The 18374-nt window shown below is 50.3% G+C and overlaps 1 protein-coding gene across 1 annotated transcript in view; it reads left to right on the top strand.

The window, feature by feature from the left end:
- The first annotated feature begins 1381 nt into the window (after window positions 1-1381).
- Window positions 1382-18374, top strand: part of LOC122373722 (dipeptidase 1-like) — a 43066-nt gene continuing 26073 nt past the window's right edge. Inside the window, exons 1-2 of the mRNA XM_043352060.1 lie at window positions 1382-1518; window positions 7753-7909. Of these exons, the coding sequence (XP_043207995.1) occupies window positions 1385-1518; window positions 7753-7909 (291 nt within the window). The 5' untranslated portion in view covers window positions 1382-1384. The remainder of the gene's footprint in view (window positions 1519-7752; window positions 7910-18374) is intronic.

The raw sequence follows: 18374 nt of genomic DNA, 5'->3' as shown, positions 1-18374 counted from the left end.
GAGTCGGCTGTTCAGTGTCGGCAGAATTCTGACACCGCCGGCAGCACGGTCAACCGCCCGGCCTTTGTGCCGCCAGCCAGTCCGTCATGGGGCCTTTGAGACGAAGATCAAAGGCAGATGTGGCGCCGGGGGTCTGGCTTCACGCCGCTTGACTATGAGCGCAATGTTGAGAGGCGGGATCAACTATGGCTCCATTATACTAGGAATGCCTTGATATGAAGCTTGCGCGATATTCGGTCTGATTGTGAAATGACTGGAGGTCAGGAGACGGCTCCACTGATGCTTTGTGGAGTTCATATCCCGTAAAGGTTAGATGTCGCATAGAAGCTGCAATATGCGACGCAGGCTAGTACTATGAAAGCACACAGCGCATTACGGCGAATATTTGTGTTGTACCGATTATACATTGCCACAACTCACAGTGATCAAGGCTGTTTAAGCCGAAAGCGTTGTGTATTTTGAATATATTTGATTTGTATTAATTGGTTTATTATTTACATCATTATCCACACAGCGCATTGCACTTATACACTCAATATACAGCATCCAGTGCCCCATATGCGTATGGGCAGTAAAGTTGGGCGGGCACACCTTACAGTAATTGTATGCCTTTTCATCTTTCACTAATGTTGCTGTTCGTGTGCCTACGAATGTGACGGTTCTCACCATCGTCCTACGCTCGAGGCCACCGAAGCGGCCACAGTATAACTCTCCCTGAATCCGCACAGTGTGCTGCTCCTTTGCCACCGTCCTCTGTGTCCGCCAAGCTCTCACTGACTTTGCCCTGTGTGCGCAGAGGCAAGCAATCTCCCTGTCCGCATCCTGTCTCCGAGGGCGCTTCTCTCACTCTTCCCTGTCCTCTGTGTCCTGGGCCGTCTCTCTCTCTTCTCTCTCTCTCTCTCTCTCTCTCTCTCTCTCTCTCTCTCTCTCTCTCTCTCTCTCTCTCTCTCTCTCTCTCTCTCTCTCTCTCTCTCTCTCTCTCTCTCTCTCTCTCTCTCTCTCCCCTATTTTCTGTACCATGTGTCCGCGCCCCCTCTCACTCTCTAATGTTCTGTGTCCACAGAGGGAGTCTCTCCGTGTCCGTGTCCTGTGTCCGCGGTTCCTGTCACTCTCTCTGTTCTCTGTGTCCGAGACCGTCTCTCTCACTCTCCCCCGTTCCATGTGTCCTCAGTGACCGTCTCTCTCAATGTCTCCTGTGTATCCACTGTGTGCACCCTCTGTGTGTCCACAAAGGGTGCCTCTCTGGCCTTCCCGTGTCCTCAGTGAACGTCTCTCTCACTCTCTCCTGTTCTCTGTGTTCGCTGCTTCTCTCACTCTATTCTCTGTGTCCTCAGAAGGAGCACCTGGCGCCGAGATCGGCCGTCGCCACTGGTGTGTCGTCTGTATGATTCTCCTAGTAGTAGCCGCTACCGGCCTCATCAGCGTACCCCTGCTGCTGCGAGACATGGCACGCGGCTCCGCCCAGCACCGGCTCCAGATCGCCAGGAAGATACTCGCCCAAGTGCCTCTGATCGACGGGTGAGTGTGACTGACCCCCAAGGCTATAGAACTTCACGCTCACCATTTACCGGTAGATTAGCGCACCACCGCTTCTTCCGTAAAGTGCTGTATTAACTCTTTTTCGGAGGCGGATCGGTGAACGAATTTTGTTTGTTCGACCGGGGAATTATCTGGTTGATTTTGTTTTCAAGCGGACGCTGATTCCCTAGAGTATTTGCAGCGCGCATTGGATACGCGGAGAACCAGAATAGAGCTGCGACTAGCGGTCGGGTAGAAATTATTCGCTTTGGTTGAGCATCGATCCTCGACACACCCTTGCGGTCGCGGATCAGTGTTCTGTGATAAATTATTCAAGAGAATCGTCAAAACGACTGCGCGTTAGCCGGCCTCAGATCCCGGTTCCATTTCGCGTGTCCGGAAGGACGGGAGATGGAGACTCTCTTGTGAAGTACGGAGACACGTCAGGAACGTTCCGGGGGACCCCCGTGAACCTGACTACTGAATCTCTGAAAATCGGTCCACCTGACATCTGATAGCTGCAGAGAAAGACGACCTGAAGTTACCGGAGAGCTCAGATTACCTCGGGACTTAGTGGATTACTGTGCACGGTTAGAATAATTATTCGCAATTTTGGCTAAAGTTACTCCACCACATATCTTGGGCGGGGTCAAAATCAGGTAACTATAACAGCCTACAGACAATGCCTTCTAATTATTCTCTTATATGTGGTCGGTATAATAATTCCGATGAGCTACACGAGAATTGAAAATCAGCACCTTCTTTGGTCCAATATTGTACTTCACAAACCTTTATAAATAAGTGTTGAGTGAAACGCTGCATGTGACATAGGTTTCCAACTACCACAAATCTTTAGGCATTTTATCTGGTCCGTTCGCATTTGTATTAATGCTTAACTATCTGATGCATCAAATACGCAATAATCACATATGAATGCATTTCAATGCCACCATCACTATCATGAAGGTGACTCTGATAAGCATCATCTTCTTGGTGTGATGATGGTGATTTTCATCATCTTTATCTCCGTCATTCATATAGCATTATTAATAGCATGAGCAGCAGCAGCACCGGTATACATAATAAACATTTAATAACCGTCACATAGCGCACAAATAGCAAGCTACTGCAATACCTTCTTTGTTCTCTGTCGTATGCTTTAATGAGAAACAGAGCCCTTAGAAGCGCCTCCGGGCACGGTAGTCACCAAGTAAACACGTGGTTCTTGTGGTTCTTGAACTTACTGCGGCTTCCGACCGAGAATAGGCCCGTAAATGTGTCGAATGAAACTCAGGGTAGATAAACTTTGGCAAATAACTTCCAGAAAGACCCTCGGCGTGCTTGTGAAACCACAGCTCTCCTCTGGTCTTACCTAGACTGCATTCAAATTAGAGGTCGTGCGAAAAGAAACAGTAGTGTTCGGAATGCTCTAAGATAAAATAAAAAAATATATTTTCAGGATTTACATATCAGATAGCAGGGATCTGAGAGGAACCAGAATTTGAATGAACATTACTTAAAAAAGAAATTGTCACCATAACTATTAAACTTTTCGAGCCTGTTACATTCGTCACTTCTGTATTAAATGCAAGCTGTATTCTACATATATGCACTTTTGGTCGCTCACCCACGTCTAAAGCGTTTGGTCAACACGGCAACTCATTTCTATTCATCCTCACTTGCCGGAGGAAATTGCACTGCAAATAAACAGCGTCGTGAACTGCAGCTAGAACACATCTGGCGTCTCTCTCTCTCTCTCTCTCTCTCTCTCTCTCTCTCTCTCTCTCTCTCTCTCTCTCTCTCTCTCTCTCTCTCTCTCTCTCCCTCTTTCTCTCTCTCGGACGCAGAAGCACTTGTCACAACTGCAAGCTATGCAAACGGGCCGCCTCGCTCGATAGAATGAAGTCGCGCCAGGGAGTGGCGCTGCTCAGAATATGGCACAAATGGATGATATTAATCAGCTAGGCGCTCCATTCGACCTGAGAGGATGATTTCACCCGGTGTGGACTCCGCCTCCTTCTTAACCCGCGCCCTATGACCTTCCATTCAGACCCGCGCCACTTCCAGCCAAGGATCGGCAGGAGCTCAGCGATATTTTCCGGCATCCATCCATGGCTCCATGATACAGTCTGGCGGCACGGAGGTCTGGTGAAATTTACAACGTCACCATGTTTCTGAAGGACGCTCGCCGGCAGGATCTCATGTCTCGTGAAGGGCTACCGCGCGTCTGTTGAGCGGCCCGGGTCACGGCCTGGTCCGTGGGGGCGGACGTTCTCTTGGGTGTACCGTACCTAATTGCTACCAGTTGTAAGTGAGAGCCGGGAGCAATTGGATTGGCTGCCGTCCCGCAGTTGGTCGAGGGAGGACGGGGAGGGGAGGGGAGAAAGAAAGTCGACCCCGCGGCGAGACTTTCTGAGGAGACCGATCAACAACACGGAGATGGAAACACGCAGGCTTGCGTACTGTCACGGTTTTTTTAGGTGAACTTTCATATGTAAGTTGTAGATATGATGCGTAAGTACAAGATTATTAGCGCTCATCCTCACGCAACGCTAATTAGTAGCCATCAGTAGGTATTCAGTAATGACATTGTCTTGCCAAGAATAGCTACCTATTACAGATCGCAGCAATAAAGCGCAACGCAGCGTCCGCGTATAAATTAGCATGAGTGATTACCTCGACGCAAAACAATTTATCGCTAATGCATGCCTCCGCGAATCTCTCAGAAATGATGAGTCTCTCTGCGAGCATCTGTAAGTGCGTAGTTTGCCTGTGAATGTGTGCGTTGGACTTACAAGTGCTTACATTACCATTGACCAGATAACTACAAAGTTGCGTGGGATTTATCAAATACTGGTGGGTCTGCACCAGTGACGGCGGAATACATCGAACTTTTCCGGGCTACATGCATTGCCGCAACGGCAACAACAACATAAACAACATCAGCCGCAGTAACAACATCAATAACAACACCGATAACAAAAACCCAAGCCGCACCAGCACATGGGTAAACAAACTGGAAACGAGCCCTGATTGAATTCCAATTTCGAGCCGAGAATTCCAATCGGGGACCGCCAAACGGCGGGTGGCGCGGACGCCGCGGGTCCAGCGCGGCGGCTCTGTATCGATTCGCCACCCCCGCTGCCGCAGGCCGGCCAGCTCGGCGCGGAAGTTGACTGGAGAACCCGCCGATTGTCCGGCAGATAGTACGCACCAATCTGCTAGCGCCCCGGCTCTATCCAAAGGTTGTGGGGGTGGCGGAGGCGGCGGGGGCGGGGCGGCGGTAAAGGGGGCGAAGGCGGTGCCGGATGGGGTGAGGCATCGGGGGCCATGGTAGCGAGGTGGCGGCGGCGGCGGGCACTAGAGTACCATGGCCAGACCATAGCATGAAGCATCCCCGGCTCCCGTGGGGGACCCCTGACATGGGTTCTCAGAATGACCCGCAGGGGGACTTGGGCAGAGGGAACGAGTGGTCGGGTAGAGCTAAGGGGCAGCCGTTGCGGAGGTCGGTGAGTGGCCATGCAGTTAGAGCGTGGGACGAGGCGAGAGTCAGTGATGAGAGACGAGGGTGAAGGTTGAGGACTGAGCGACGACGGCGAGGGCTGAGGAACGGCAACGAGGGTTGAGGGACCACAGGGAGGGCTTAGGAACGGCGGCGACGGCTTAGGGACCACAGGGAGGGCTGAGGGACAGTGGCGAGGGCTGAGGACAGCGGCGAGGCCCGGGTCAGGGGAAACACGGCGATGAGCCGTCATTAGTGGAGCGCAGCCGTCGCGTCGGCGGGGTGCCCTGATCGATGGGTGTCGAGTGATGCGACTCTGGGCGGCGGCGGTGACCGATTGGGGCGCGACGGACCGCCACCGCCGCCGATCATGACTACCGACCAGTGGCTGGATCACTGGCCAACGATAGAATACGGACAGCCGACCACTCATGAATGTTGATCATTGACCACGGACTTCTGATCACTGGTCGCTGTCTGCTGACTGCTGACCAACCACCCCTTGAGGACCGATCCTAGCTGAGTTCAGCGGTGGCCCACCGATCTCTGATGTCCACTCAGACGGCGAGCCGATGTTTCCCAGACTCCTGCAATAGTGAACGAGGCCGACCACTGCAGCTGTGCCAGTCCACACTCTGCAGAAAACCAAACCCACCAGTGGATATCCCTTCAGTCCGGGCAGCTTTACTAGTTAATAAAAACAACTTCCAGTCCTGCTCATGATTTCTGCTCATCTTTTCGGCCCTGCTATTTTGGTATCCGGTCACTTAATACCGATTCCACCTCCTATTGCCGCAGTTTTCAGTTTCTTCTGTCTGGTTACCAATCACCACCACTCCGACCGGCCAGACCACTTTGACTAACGCCAGACCATTGTGACCAACGCCAGACCACTGCGACCGACCGACACCAGACCACTCTGACCAAGCGGCCAGACCACTCTAACCAGCGCCAGACCACTTTGGCCGACGCCAGACCACTGTGACTGTCCGACTCGAGGCCACTCTGACCAACGCCAGACCACTCCGACCGACTCGAGGCCACTCTGACCGAAGCGAGGCCACCCTGACCAACGCCATCGTCTTTGATACCGATCCGTTCGGGTGCCATGCTAACAATGACGCAGTGGCGGGCTCCGTCGGCCGACGACGGAAAACGAGAGAGAGAGAGAGAGAGAGAGAGAGAGAGAGAGAGAGAGAGAGAGAGAGAGAGAGAGAGAGAGAGAGTAGCGGAGCAGGAGCCAGTGTCGGTGACGATGATGGAGAAGGACTGAGTATCGAGAGAGGAGGTCCCGACGGCACTGGATGCTAGGTAGGGTGGTCAGAGGCACTCTATGTGAGGGAAAGCGAACGAAGGTGGACTGGGTGAAAGGACAGTTCCTACTCACTTATCCGCGGGCTACAAGTGAGTAGGAATCCTGTCTGTCGATGTTGGAAAAATTGCATTCAAACTTCTGACTAGTATTTTGTTGTCACGTTTTTTTACATCGTGTTGGCCGTTGGGACTCCCGGACAGTTCCAGAAGGTAACTGTCAACAGCGAGGGATGAACGGCGTCCAGTGAGGTAGTCGGAATGGAAAATTGAATATTTAAAATGAATGGCAGTTCGGTGAAGCTGAATGTTGTTTAAGTGGTTTCAATTCGTCCGAAATACGGCGTGTTCTCTAAATGATATTCTCTCCTCTGGACATGAATTAATAAAGCAACTCATTTAGGGTTCACTGAATCCGTGTGAACTTTGGTCACGCCGTTGCTGAAGCCTTTCCAGCTGTATCAGCAGTCCACCGTTATGAGTTCATTTCAGACTTCTGAGCGGCCGCGGTCACTTCAGTAATACAAGTTTGCAGAACGGCCAAACCTATACGGGCACTACGGCACTTCACTCCTGCCCGGGCCCCGGCATCTCGTTACAGTCTCTGGGAACTTGGGTCGTCTGGGTAAAGTGGGACTACCTCTTCTAGTATAGGGAAGGGGTCAGATGCTCCGAGTCCGGATACTGTCGTCTGTCCTCCACGGGAAGGTGGCATACCTCCTGAATGGTACGACAAAAAAGGGCGCCTCGAGGCCTGGAGCGTTCCGCATTAGCTGTGGTGTTATCTGTGATAACAAGCTGCCGAGGCGTCCGATCCAAAACGACGCTGACATGTTGACGCACCGCGGGAGGTCAGGGCTGGAACAACAGGACTGCCCGGGTCAAACCAACAGCTAAACGGATCACATCCTAAGGTCGATCGGCTGGATAGCTGTAACTTGTAGTTGAAGCAATATATCTTGTGGAATGCGGACCAAGTGTTCACAGGAAGTCTCAAGCTGTGCCAAGAAATAACGGTTCGATATGATCATGTGCCTACCCGGAAATCAAAGCCGGATAGCTGCATAGATCTCAGGCGCACGCCGCGTACATCAAAGAATGTGAAGAGACAGGAGACTGCGAACAGCCGGGCTTTGATGAAATAATGAATACTTTGATGACGTGGTTCTGTATAGATTAAATCAATTTTGCCAAGATGAGGCAGCGAAAAGAGGAACTAATGAAATGGTTTCATCAAAGACGTCAACTTTGGTAATTTGGCGAAGACAAACTTTTCCTATTCCCGATGCTAGGCCACTGTAACCAAATGTCAATTCATTGGCCGTTGATTACGCATCCCCAGCTTGGCGCATTATTAACTTGCTGTTTAGTTTATTTTACAGATGCTGGTCGCTCATGTGATTTTGTCGCCTTGTTCGCAGACACAACGATTTTCCGTGGAACGCGCGACGGTTCGTGTACAACAAGCTGCAGAGCGTGAACCTGACGTCCGACCTGCGGCACGTCAGGCCGTGGAACGAGAGCGTCTGGTCGCACACGGATCTATTCCGGCTCCGAGAGGGCATGGTCGGCGGTCAGGTCAGTCACGGGGAAGGGAAAGGAGGGGAGGAGAGGGGAGGGGTCAGGTCTCAGGTCTCAGGTCAGTCGCGGGAAGGGGTACTAACAGAAGAGTGCAGACACTGAGCCAGTCTTACAAGCATGCAGGTCACCTGAACAGGTGAGTTCCTGTATGCTATTTATCTATCGCATTTGCCAGCAAGTACAAGTTCACATTTGCTAATTTTTATTTTTGCAGCCATGGGTGACCTACTGCCTGGTGACCTATCACGATTTTCGTCCAATCATTTCACAGCAACCTTTGCTGACCATCCAATAACCGCCTAGTTAGCGGCTCAAACTTTGTGGGTTTTGATTTATTTCTAACTGACGTCAAATTGAATAGAGCCAACAGGGACTGAAACACAAACCGTAAAATGCCATATCATATGTAACGCTACCCGGACCTAGTTGCCCACGATTATGCGCAGCAGACACGATCCACTTGCTCTCGGCATCCCTGCCTCCGCAGGCGGCGGGAATACGCTGACGGATGACGTGCAGTGGCCGCGGGTGAGTGGTCCACATTCAGGGGAGCGTGGCTCAGTTGACACTGATTTCCCGGTCCGCTGGGTAGAGCCCGAGGCGAGCCTCGTGGCTCGTCCGTCCTCGTTCATCGTCTGCGCTCCTTTCGGATAATGTTGGACGACGCTCGGCCTCGCCCGCCCCTTCGATCAACTATGCTGAGCTTGTCCTAGTTGTTTCTCGCTGGTATTCACTCATGTGGCTGTCGCAGCTCTTCCCACTGAATGAACTCTGAATGTGATGGAAAGGTTAACCCGCGCGGGGCTGGGGGGGGGGGTAAATTTTACCCCCCTCGCGAATTTTTGCGATATCTCAAAAACGGCGGCGCGCAGCGCCGCCAAACTTTCAGTACCTTTTCTTACATCAATTTGACACGTTCCCTGAAAATTTGAGCGAAATCCGTCGGAACCTTTTTGAGAAATTGACGTTTTAGTGACGTCATGTTCGCCATTTTCGCCTCAAAAACGGCAAAAGTTCAAACGCCGCTAACATCTTCATTTTTAAAGGAATCAAGACGTAACAAAAAAGGTTATACGTAATTTTACTTTGTCTATCAAATGGCTATCTCGGTTTTTTGAAAATTTTGGATTTTGGCCTAATTGTTTTAAAAAAACTGACTTTTTTGGGAAAATCATTATAAAATCCACAATTTTGGGTCTATCGAAAAAAACCGGAATATATGTCAGAGAAGTGGTCTATGTGCACCTACATACCAAATTTTAGAAGAATCGGTTCAAAAATGTGGGAGTTATTCAAAATTTTATGACGTCACGACACACAATTTTTTTGAAAAATGACTTTTTTGGAAGTTCTAGACCTCGTACGGAAACAAAAATAGCACCATTCGATTCGCCGTGAAAAACTGCATCAGATAGACACCTTTTTAGGCCTTAACAACCAACTTCAAAATTTGACCTCACTTGACCTGACCTTGACCTGACCTCGACCTGAAATTCATCCAGAGGTGGTCCATATCACTTATTGAGTGTGCCTATTGAATTCTATGAGTAAAATGACCCATAAAACATGTGTCGCACATGCCCTTTTCTATATTTTGTTTTTTGGTGACCTGACCTGACCTGACCTGACCTGACCTTGACCTTGACCTCTGAATGATATTGTATGCAACGAATATTGTCTTGGTAGCCTAAGAACACGTTTTGGGCGATCAGTCTCAGTCCATGACTCCATTCTTCGGCAACTACGGTGCAAGGCCGATACTGTAGAAACTTGCAATTTGTACCCTTGACCTGACCTTGACCTTGACCTCAAACTTTAAATTAAGTACATGTTTTTAGTAGTTCGTGATGAGAGCTTTCGATTGGCGTTTGAATTTTCCAAATCGGACCATTAGTTCGGGAGATAACAGGGGGGGTAAAATTTACCCCCCCCCCCCCAGCCCCGCGCGTTCGGCTGGAGACCCCAGCCCCGCGCGGGTTAACATCAAACTCGCACGAGAAAAAAAAGAAAGGTACCTTACCTAAAAAAATGAGCTTTATCTTTTGATCTTTTTTGTCGGCGTTTCATCATCTCCTATATCTTCCATGCTCATAGACACGTGTGCCGTTCAACTTCACAGTTTTATTTTATGCTCCCATGAATTGAATCCACTATAGGTACTAACCTACCAACTTCCTTGGCCAAAATGATCTAGTTGATATGCTATTTATGCAGTTTCATGTGCTCTTTACTGCATCTTTTGTGGGCGGATCGCGGAAGAGTGGAAGTGTGATGGATGACTGGACTGTGGCAGTAATGCTGTTTATTTGACAATAAATGCACTTAAAAAAAAAAAAAAAAAACTTCCTTGGCCATGAATGAAGGAATAAACGAACGAATGAATTCCTCTTTACGAATGAAATGTCATGCAGTGCCATATTTGAAAGTAACTGTATGTCTATATGGTTCCTTTGGCAGGACGGCATTTGCCCCATAGAGACGTCCCGATTGAATGCCCACACTGTCGGTCCCATGTGGTAGATTATGTATTATGGCCTCGTCGGAAGGCAGTCGCCATCTGTTCACTGCCCCAAATGGATTAATTCCGAGAACTGTAGTCAGCAGTCTGATAAAGTCTTGAAGACCGTAAAGCCCACAATGGGCCACAGCAGAGTTCAAAAACTTTAACAAGATGAAGTGGGAAAAGTCGCGAAGTGCGTTAACCCCGGCAAAGACAGATGAAGCACGTTGAAGGCTTTGGTTTCATAAAATTATTGGGGTATACACCTGCTAATGTTCTCATAACCAAGGTCAATGAGGTTGGTTAACAAACGAAGCAGCTTTTCCCTTTTTCTATTTAAACGGCGTAACCAAACGCAGGTTCCACCACCAGTGGAAGATTCCATCGCATAAATGAACCATCAACTACGATCAACTGCAATGCCTCTGGCAAAACTACCTACTTTCAGAAACATAACGTCATTAAATTGTTTACCCTGAAGGCCGTGGTTTTTAGGCCATACCGGCATAATATGGCGGTAGATAAATCTGCAAGTCAAAGAAGTCGGCTGCCAGTTAACCGCCGGCTCGCCAACTGTTTAAACAGAGTTGTGCTGCAAAAGCCCGAGGCAGGCCCGGTGCGGGTAACCTCGCACACAGTGCGGCAGAGTTGGACCGATGTGTCGTCATTTAGTTACAGGGCTGATGAAATCAAATCATTTTTAACGATTGAAAACACCACACATCTACGTGCCCCCATACACGAGTGTTGGCCAAAAAAATGCGTAAACTCGGAGGTGAGGGCTTAGAGATGAACGAACTACAATATATCAGAGCAACTTTTTTCATGAAAACTATTGCTAACCTCTCCTTCACCCTATTATGATGCATTCATTATTTCCCAAGTTTTTTGTTTTCAATAAGACGTGTAATCATTAGCCAACCTTTGAAGCTTTTAATCATCGAGGCCTCGCGAGTCATAAAAGATAAACTCTGAAACTTTGCAGCTTGTTGATCTGGCCATTACTGAGCTGCCTTTCAGCACCAAAGCATCAATTTATACCGGACACTTATTTAAAATCAATAGTGTTCCCGATCAGGAAAGCACAGAGCAGCATACGATTTGAATTTATTAGTCCAAACATCCATTTGATGATCACAGATGATCAAATAGTAGCAGGTTGGATGCTCTTTATTTATTTATCTTTTTTAACGACTTGTGCAGCATTTCACCGTGCCGCAATAGGCTCTGAAACCCCGTTGAGATCCAACGGCGCGGGCCATTTTTGCTCAGCCAACTTGGCCACCGAAAAAACTCGTCGCTTTCGCAATGTTTTGAAAGCCCGCTCTGAAAGGCTGGCCAAACGCTGGCTGTCGGCGGCCGATTCCCTTTGATCCGGGCCGTGCCAACGGACGCACCAGCGTGTCGCTGATGTTTCTGTCGGCTGTAACTGGCTCTGTGTCGCGCGCGACGCTCGCCCTCCGGCGTGTTTCGGCCCCGGCCGGCTAACTTCACCGGCTAACCTCGTTATCTCTCGGAGACAAGCGGATCAGGACGTCGCGTCTGGCTGGGCCGAGCTGCCTCCGACTGGGCGCCCGGCGACGAGCGACGGCTGACCCGTCGAGGTCGACGCCACTATCACCATCGACGCCATCGCCGACGCCATCGTCAACGCCCCTTGGACGGCCGGCCAAAGTTTGGCCGATCTCTGGACCCGATGCATCTTCATTAGGGGCCGGCTGAGTGAATATCTGCTAGTTGGTGCGTCCGGGTATTCGAGGAAGTCGTGCCATTGAACTGCAAGCAGGCTAGTAGTCAGAACTTTGTCTATTTGGGAGCGTACAACAAAGCGTGTATCTTTATATTCACTGGGTGTGACAATGTGACAATACATAATGCACATCTTACCGGTGAAGTGTCTGAAGTGGGTCAGAACTATTGGAAAACTATCCCTGGATATTGGAGTACCCTGACGTACTACGCTGCTGTCCAAATGTCACCGCAGCTGAGAGCCACTTGAACGAATGTTTCACGATCCACTCTGACTTTCATGGCTGTGCGAGAGAGGACTTCCGTGCCAAAGATAAAAGAGAGGTCTCTGTGGGATCTCAATGTTCCAGGCAGGCCACGCTTGCGTGCCGTATAAAATGCAATATCTGGAGTGGTTAGGTTACATCTCTGTGCGCTATGGTGCACACTGTGCACACATGCACCGATAGCCCACCGGATGTTCTCTAATTCGACGCCATCCCAATGACGCTTACGATAGACGCAGCTGACGCAGCAGTGATGACGTCACCGGATGACGCCTGCTGTCATCACCGGATGACGCCAGCTGTCAATGACCGGATCCTGACAATGACGCCATCAGAGAGCCGGCAGCGCGACGGAATCGGCGGCGGGGAGGGGTCGGGGAGGGGTACCTTGGTGCCCATCAGATTCCGGCGACCGGGAGGCCAGGAGGGCCGGGGAGGGCGGGAGATGCCGCGGGGAAACCAGGGAGGGTCGGGGAGGCCGGGAGGCGTCACCTCGCGCGCACCAATCGATGCCAACAACGGAAGGCGGCCACTCCACGCGCGCCGGGAGGGCAAGTGGAGTGAGTGATGACGGCTGGCGCGTGCTGCAGCGCCGCCACCGGCCGCGCGGCCTCTGCCATTGTCGTTTTTGCCGCGACCCGGCCGGATAATGTGCATGACAAACAGAGGTGTGATGGCGCCGTGCCGCTGGCTCTCACGGCGGCCACAGCCACCCGGCTGGGTGTGCCGGAGTGTGTGTGCCGTGTGTGTGGTGTAATATGAGTAAGTGAGTGAGTGAGTGTAATAATGTGGTGTGGTACCGGTGCTGTGACGGCCTAAACGAAAAGGGTAGAACGAAGCAGGACCATAATTCAAAATAAAGTTACTCTGGAAAAAACATGCTGATTTACGCATTTAAATAATAAGGTGTCCATATTTATCCTTATAATAGAGTTATGTAACATCTAATTGCTTTATTCTCACTTTATTTTCCGATATGTAGAGTTACTGTCTAAGCAAGTTCGTTCCAATCATTTTCGTTGCCTTTCTCAGCTCCATTTCAGGATGTAGTGTCTGTGCTAAGAAATGTCGAACAATAAGGCATTCAATACTCACTCACGTCTTTCTGTATGTAAACTCTAGTTTTAATTGGACATTGTATCCGTTACAAAGCTTCATTTCAGTTTCCAGTTCCACGCTAGATGGAACATTCAGATGTTGGCAAAAAGTCCTTTGATATAATGGAACTGTAAAGCAGGAAGCCGTGTAACGTGTTTGATGTGTAGGGACTAAAACAAATGAATTCCTTCAATTGTGTAATGAAGAGTAATACGGCATGTTTGATATTCATCTGACATGTGTTATACTTTGTAGTTACATACCGCCGCAGAACGAGTGATCTCCATAGAAATGATGCTTTATATGCTCAGCTTTAATCACAAGAGCAGTTTCCTATTTCCTTCTGGTTTATTGATAAAGTCATGCTTCTAATATCACTTTGTGGCACAGGGCTTTCCTTCCACACAATAACGTACGCAAGTCCTTCATAAAGGATTCATTGTATTCCCTTTAGCGATTATCTGCAGCAGTTCGTTCATATCCCTCATGCCACATTTGATGTTTCAGTCAATTTCAGTGTCCACTAAAGAAGCCTGCACCAAGATGGCGACATTCTTTTACGGCGCTGTCACCGCGCGCTACCAATCTACACCCTAGTATATTCGTTCGTTGTGCGGCGCCACTGGCGGTCGCAGGGGGGGGGGGCCACGGGGGCCATGGCCCCCCCTTTGGTGCTGAAAGGTGGGGCCATACTATCTTTTGGCCCCACCTTTCAGATCGAACAAAAGTCCTAGAAAAGTTTTTCGTATGTTTCATTTTCTTTCTTGCGCCATCAAAGGACGTAAATTTCACTCATGAGTGGGCTCAGTTTCGCATTCTGTCAATTTGGCGGTCAGCGTCGCTGGCACCGGTTCACGAGTATGGCCGGATCTTATATGGAATATCAGCGTGGGTTTACTTGAGGCTCTCGTAGGCCCAGCATTCAGCAATGGCTGGCATGAGACCCTCTTCGGCAGTGGCGGGTGGGCCCTGCTAAAGGAGATTGGCTCCAAGACACTAAAGTAAGACCTCATGGGTTGGTGCTGTGCACCTCAGAAGCCCGGTGGTGACGCCGTATGCCGGCTTGGTTTCTTAAGGATTAGCGTGGGACCTCCGGGGCCTGCATAGAGTTTGCATGAGCTAGTATGTAATCTCAGAGGCATGTGTGTAATGTGTACACAGTGGCGGTCGCGGGGGCCGGGGGGGGGGGGGCATCAGGGCCATGCCCCCAAAGGTCAATAAAGGGGGCCATCATATCATTTCCCCCCCCCCCCCCCCTCAAACAACCAATGGGCCCCCATATAGGTGTATGGGGCCCTGGCAATTATTCGATCGTCACGAGGCTAAAAAAACCACGCCCAGCTATTAATATAGCTCCCACACCGGTCTTTGAACGTCCTACACTGACCTCTGAGGGAACTTCAGTGGCGGTCAAGCGCCTACGTTGACCGCTAAGAGCCTACATCAACCTCTGAGGCCCCACATCTGGCCTATGAGGGCCCCTAACCGGCCTCAGTGGTCCCAACCGGCGTCTGAGGGTCTCACACCGGTCTCCGGTGGCCTTATTTTTGTCTCTGGTGTCCCAAGACGAACCTTTAGGTGCCAATAAGGGCCCCGCACTGGCTGCTGAAGACCCGATGCCGGCCTCTAAGGGTCTGCATTGGCCTCTGAGGAGGGCCCATCTTGGCCTTTGAGGGCCCTCTGCTGGCCTCTGGGGTCCAACGACGGCTCATGCCGGTCTTTTAGGGCCCCACGCTGACCTCTGAGGGCCCATGCTGGCCTGTAATGAGTAAGGACCCACATTAGCTTCTGAGAGCCCAACTCGGTCTCTGATGGTCTCAAACTACTGGCCTTTGTAGTTTGCAGGCCCTGTACTGGTCTCTGAGGGCCCTAAACTAGCCTCTACATGAAAACATACATGGGTGGGTTTCTGAAGATCAGAGGGCTCACGCAGTCTCCGGCACAGCCTTACGTTGGTCCTGATCGAGATTGCTTTACGTCCTGATGGTCCCGCGCTGATTCCCTCATATTTCGAGGTCGGGACCCCATGAGCCGGTGTGGGTCCTGGGGCTGGCAGAGACTGATGAAGTCCTTAGGGCTCAGGGCCAGTCTTTTTAGCAGTAGGACTAGGCAGGTTGAGTGAGCCCCAACAGAGCCGTTGCGAAGCCCCGCAGGAGTCGCGCGCGGCCCTCAGATGCCAATTCTGAAAGCTCGGAACCTGTGGGGGTCTCCAGAGGCCGGTGTACCTACTCTCTCCCGCCGCCACACAACTAGGTACCTATATGGGTAAATGTCATAGTCTAAAAATGCTCTCTGGGTTTCACATGCTTGTTCAAAGCAAGAGGCATCTGTACTTTTTAGCAAGATGTATCTGTACTTTTCCGAATTGTTTTATAGTGGTAAGGTCATGAATCCGCGTGCCTGACCTTCCAGTATACCTATGCTTCACCGATCCGTCGTCATGGACGGTGCAGCGGCCCGACCGGTGGGCACACCGTGAGACGGTAAATGGAACTGGTGATTTTGCCTTAAATTCCTTAAATTGAGCTCAAAGATTTCACGCAAGAATGAGATGGATGAAGCATAAGTAATGCCAACTGTGCGGCGCCTCGTGGACGTAAAAAATTAGCCGATCACCCCCCCCCCCCTCCCGGTGACGGATAATGTTATGTCCCGCGAGTGTGACTTTGGCCCCCCCTTTTGCTAGCGGCTGCGACCGCCAGTGTGCGGCGCACTCCTATACGCATTATCACAAGCGCCAAAAATGGAGTATTAGATCAGTAGTCTGTGAGCATCGTGGTATACCCCATCTCGATAAATTGGGTCGCTGCCCGGCCGGCTGAACCCATCACCTTTGGGAGCGTGCCATTCGCTGTTGTTTCTGTATCACCGATGATGACACGCGTGCCGGGTGACAAATCTACCGGACTCCAGAGGAAAGAAACGGTGGGGCTGCGTATATTCGGATGCAGTATGAGTAGAGCATGGGTCCCGAAAAATTCTTCAGAAACTAGAGAAATTCTCGCGGCCACCGGCATTTAGGCGATCTGCTCGTGCTTTTGTCACTGGAGCGCTTCTTTCACGGAGATTGCGCCGGCCGCCTGCAACGGACCAAAAATACACGGCTTTGCAATCCGGCTGATCGTGGGAAAATACAGCCGGAGGTCTCGGCTCTATGCAGGTATACCACCGGGAGAGATGTATTTATTGTATAGTATATACCACTGGCTCGATGTATAGCCTGCAAGTTGGCTTTGGTGCAAACATGTCAAACAGGGTATAGGGCGGATCGATGTAAGCAAATCAGACGTTCAATTGACAATTTCCGATTCTTATTCGATAATTACGACCAATTATATTTTATTTCGGGAAGTGTTATTGGGACCGGAGCAATAAAATCTCATTTTCCCCTGTCTCCTTACCTATCTCCCAAACCCCTTGCTCACGATCATCTTTCCTCTCTTTAGGTATCAGTCTCCTTCCCGCAGGGGCGGTCGCAGACTTGGCGTTTGGGGGGGGGGCCAACTTGGCAAAGGGGCCCCTGCACTGACCCGGGGGGCCCGGTGCTAGCTTAACCTTCGCCCTGGTGGGGGGGGGCCATTTTGGCCCCCCCCCTGTGGTTTTTCAGCGATAACTCAGAAACCACTTGAGTTAGCGCCCTGAAACTTTGTATAGCTGTTTATTCAACATTTTTACATCATGTCCTTTTTTTGGGGGTTCGGGTCAGGTCAGGTCAGGTCACAAGGTCACCAAAACTGACACCACCTCTAAAAAAGTTCAAAGCTCTCTCAAAGGCACAGCTTTTATCCGATCGATGTAAAATTTACAGTACTTGAAGATGTCACCCAGCTCTACAAAATGGCTATCTCGGATTTTTTATAAATGTGACCTAAGGTCAGGTCAGGTCATCGCTGCTCCCCATTATAAGTCAATGGGAGAATCGAAAAGTAGTTGTTTTTCAGCTAAATCGGGCGTGATTGTTCCTATATTTCGTTATTGAAGTGTCTTGGGTCAGCAAATCACAGCCCATGTGAAACCATTTGCTTGTGACCTCGCTGAGGTCACGCTAGGTCATCTCCCTGGTCACCAGAGGTCACCAGCGGTTTTTCTGCACTTACTTGTTATTGAATAGAGATAGAGACTCCGTTCGACGTTTATCGTGTTTGTCTCGTCAATGCGGATCGAATGATATGCAGCATGACCTATTTCGGTAAGGTCATGACCTTGACCTGAGGTCAAATTTTCAAAATGACCTTTCGAGGTCAAACTATATATCATTCGACGCGTCTCGACGAGCCAAGCACGATGGTGCATGAATCGTTTCTCTATTTTCTCGTGAATGCATGCTATAGTTAAAAACATTTTCAACGAAATTTGCCAAGTTGACCTTGCATGACCTCTGTAGGCCAAACCGTTGAGCTGAGGTCAAATCTGACGAACCTTGGCGAAAGAGCTTGAAAAGAGCTATCGATTGCTTTTTTCCGCGGCTCTCTAGCTCTTCTAGTTTCCGAGCTACAGCGGAATATGTCCGGCAACACCGAAAACACTGAAATTTGACCTATGATGACCTCTAGCGACCTCAATATTGACCTTAGCGAAAAAATGACCGAAATACTTTCGAACGTACTTGTTATGGGCTTTCGTTTGCTTTTTTCCGCGTCTTCCTAGCCCTCTTCGTTTTCGAGTTAGACGGGGGGGGTCATTTTGGCCCCCCCCCACCAGGGCGAAGGTGGCTCAGACCCACACCAGGGCGCGGGTTAAAGGGGCCCACGGGCGTAGTGCATGAGTGCAGAAATCCAGCCATGACCGGTGAAGCGGGGGGGGGGGGTAGGGAGCGGCACCCGAGCGGAGGCTTATTGCCAGCTTTGAG

The sequence above is a fragment of the Amphibalanus amphitrite genome, unplaced genomic scaffold (assembly GCF_019059575.1).
Source record: "Amphibalanus amphitrite isolate SeventyFive unplaced genomic scaffold, NRLGWU_Aamphi_draft 001542F_arrow, whole genome shotgun sequence".
Lineage (NCBI taxonomy): Eukaryota > Metazoa > Arthropoda > Thecostraca > Balanomorpha > Balanidae > Amphibalanus > Amphibalanus amphitrite.
Note: the sequence above shows the minus strand (reverse complement) of the source record. Positions and strands in the feature narration are given on the sequence as shown.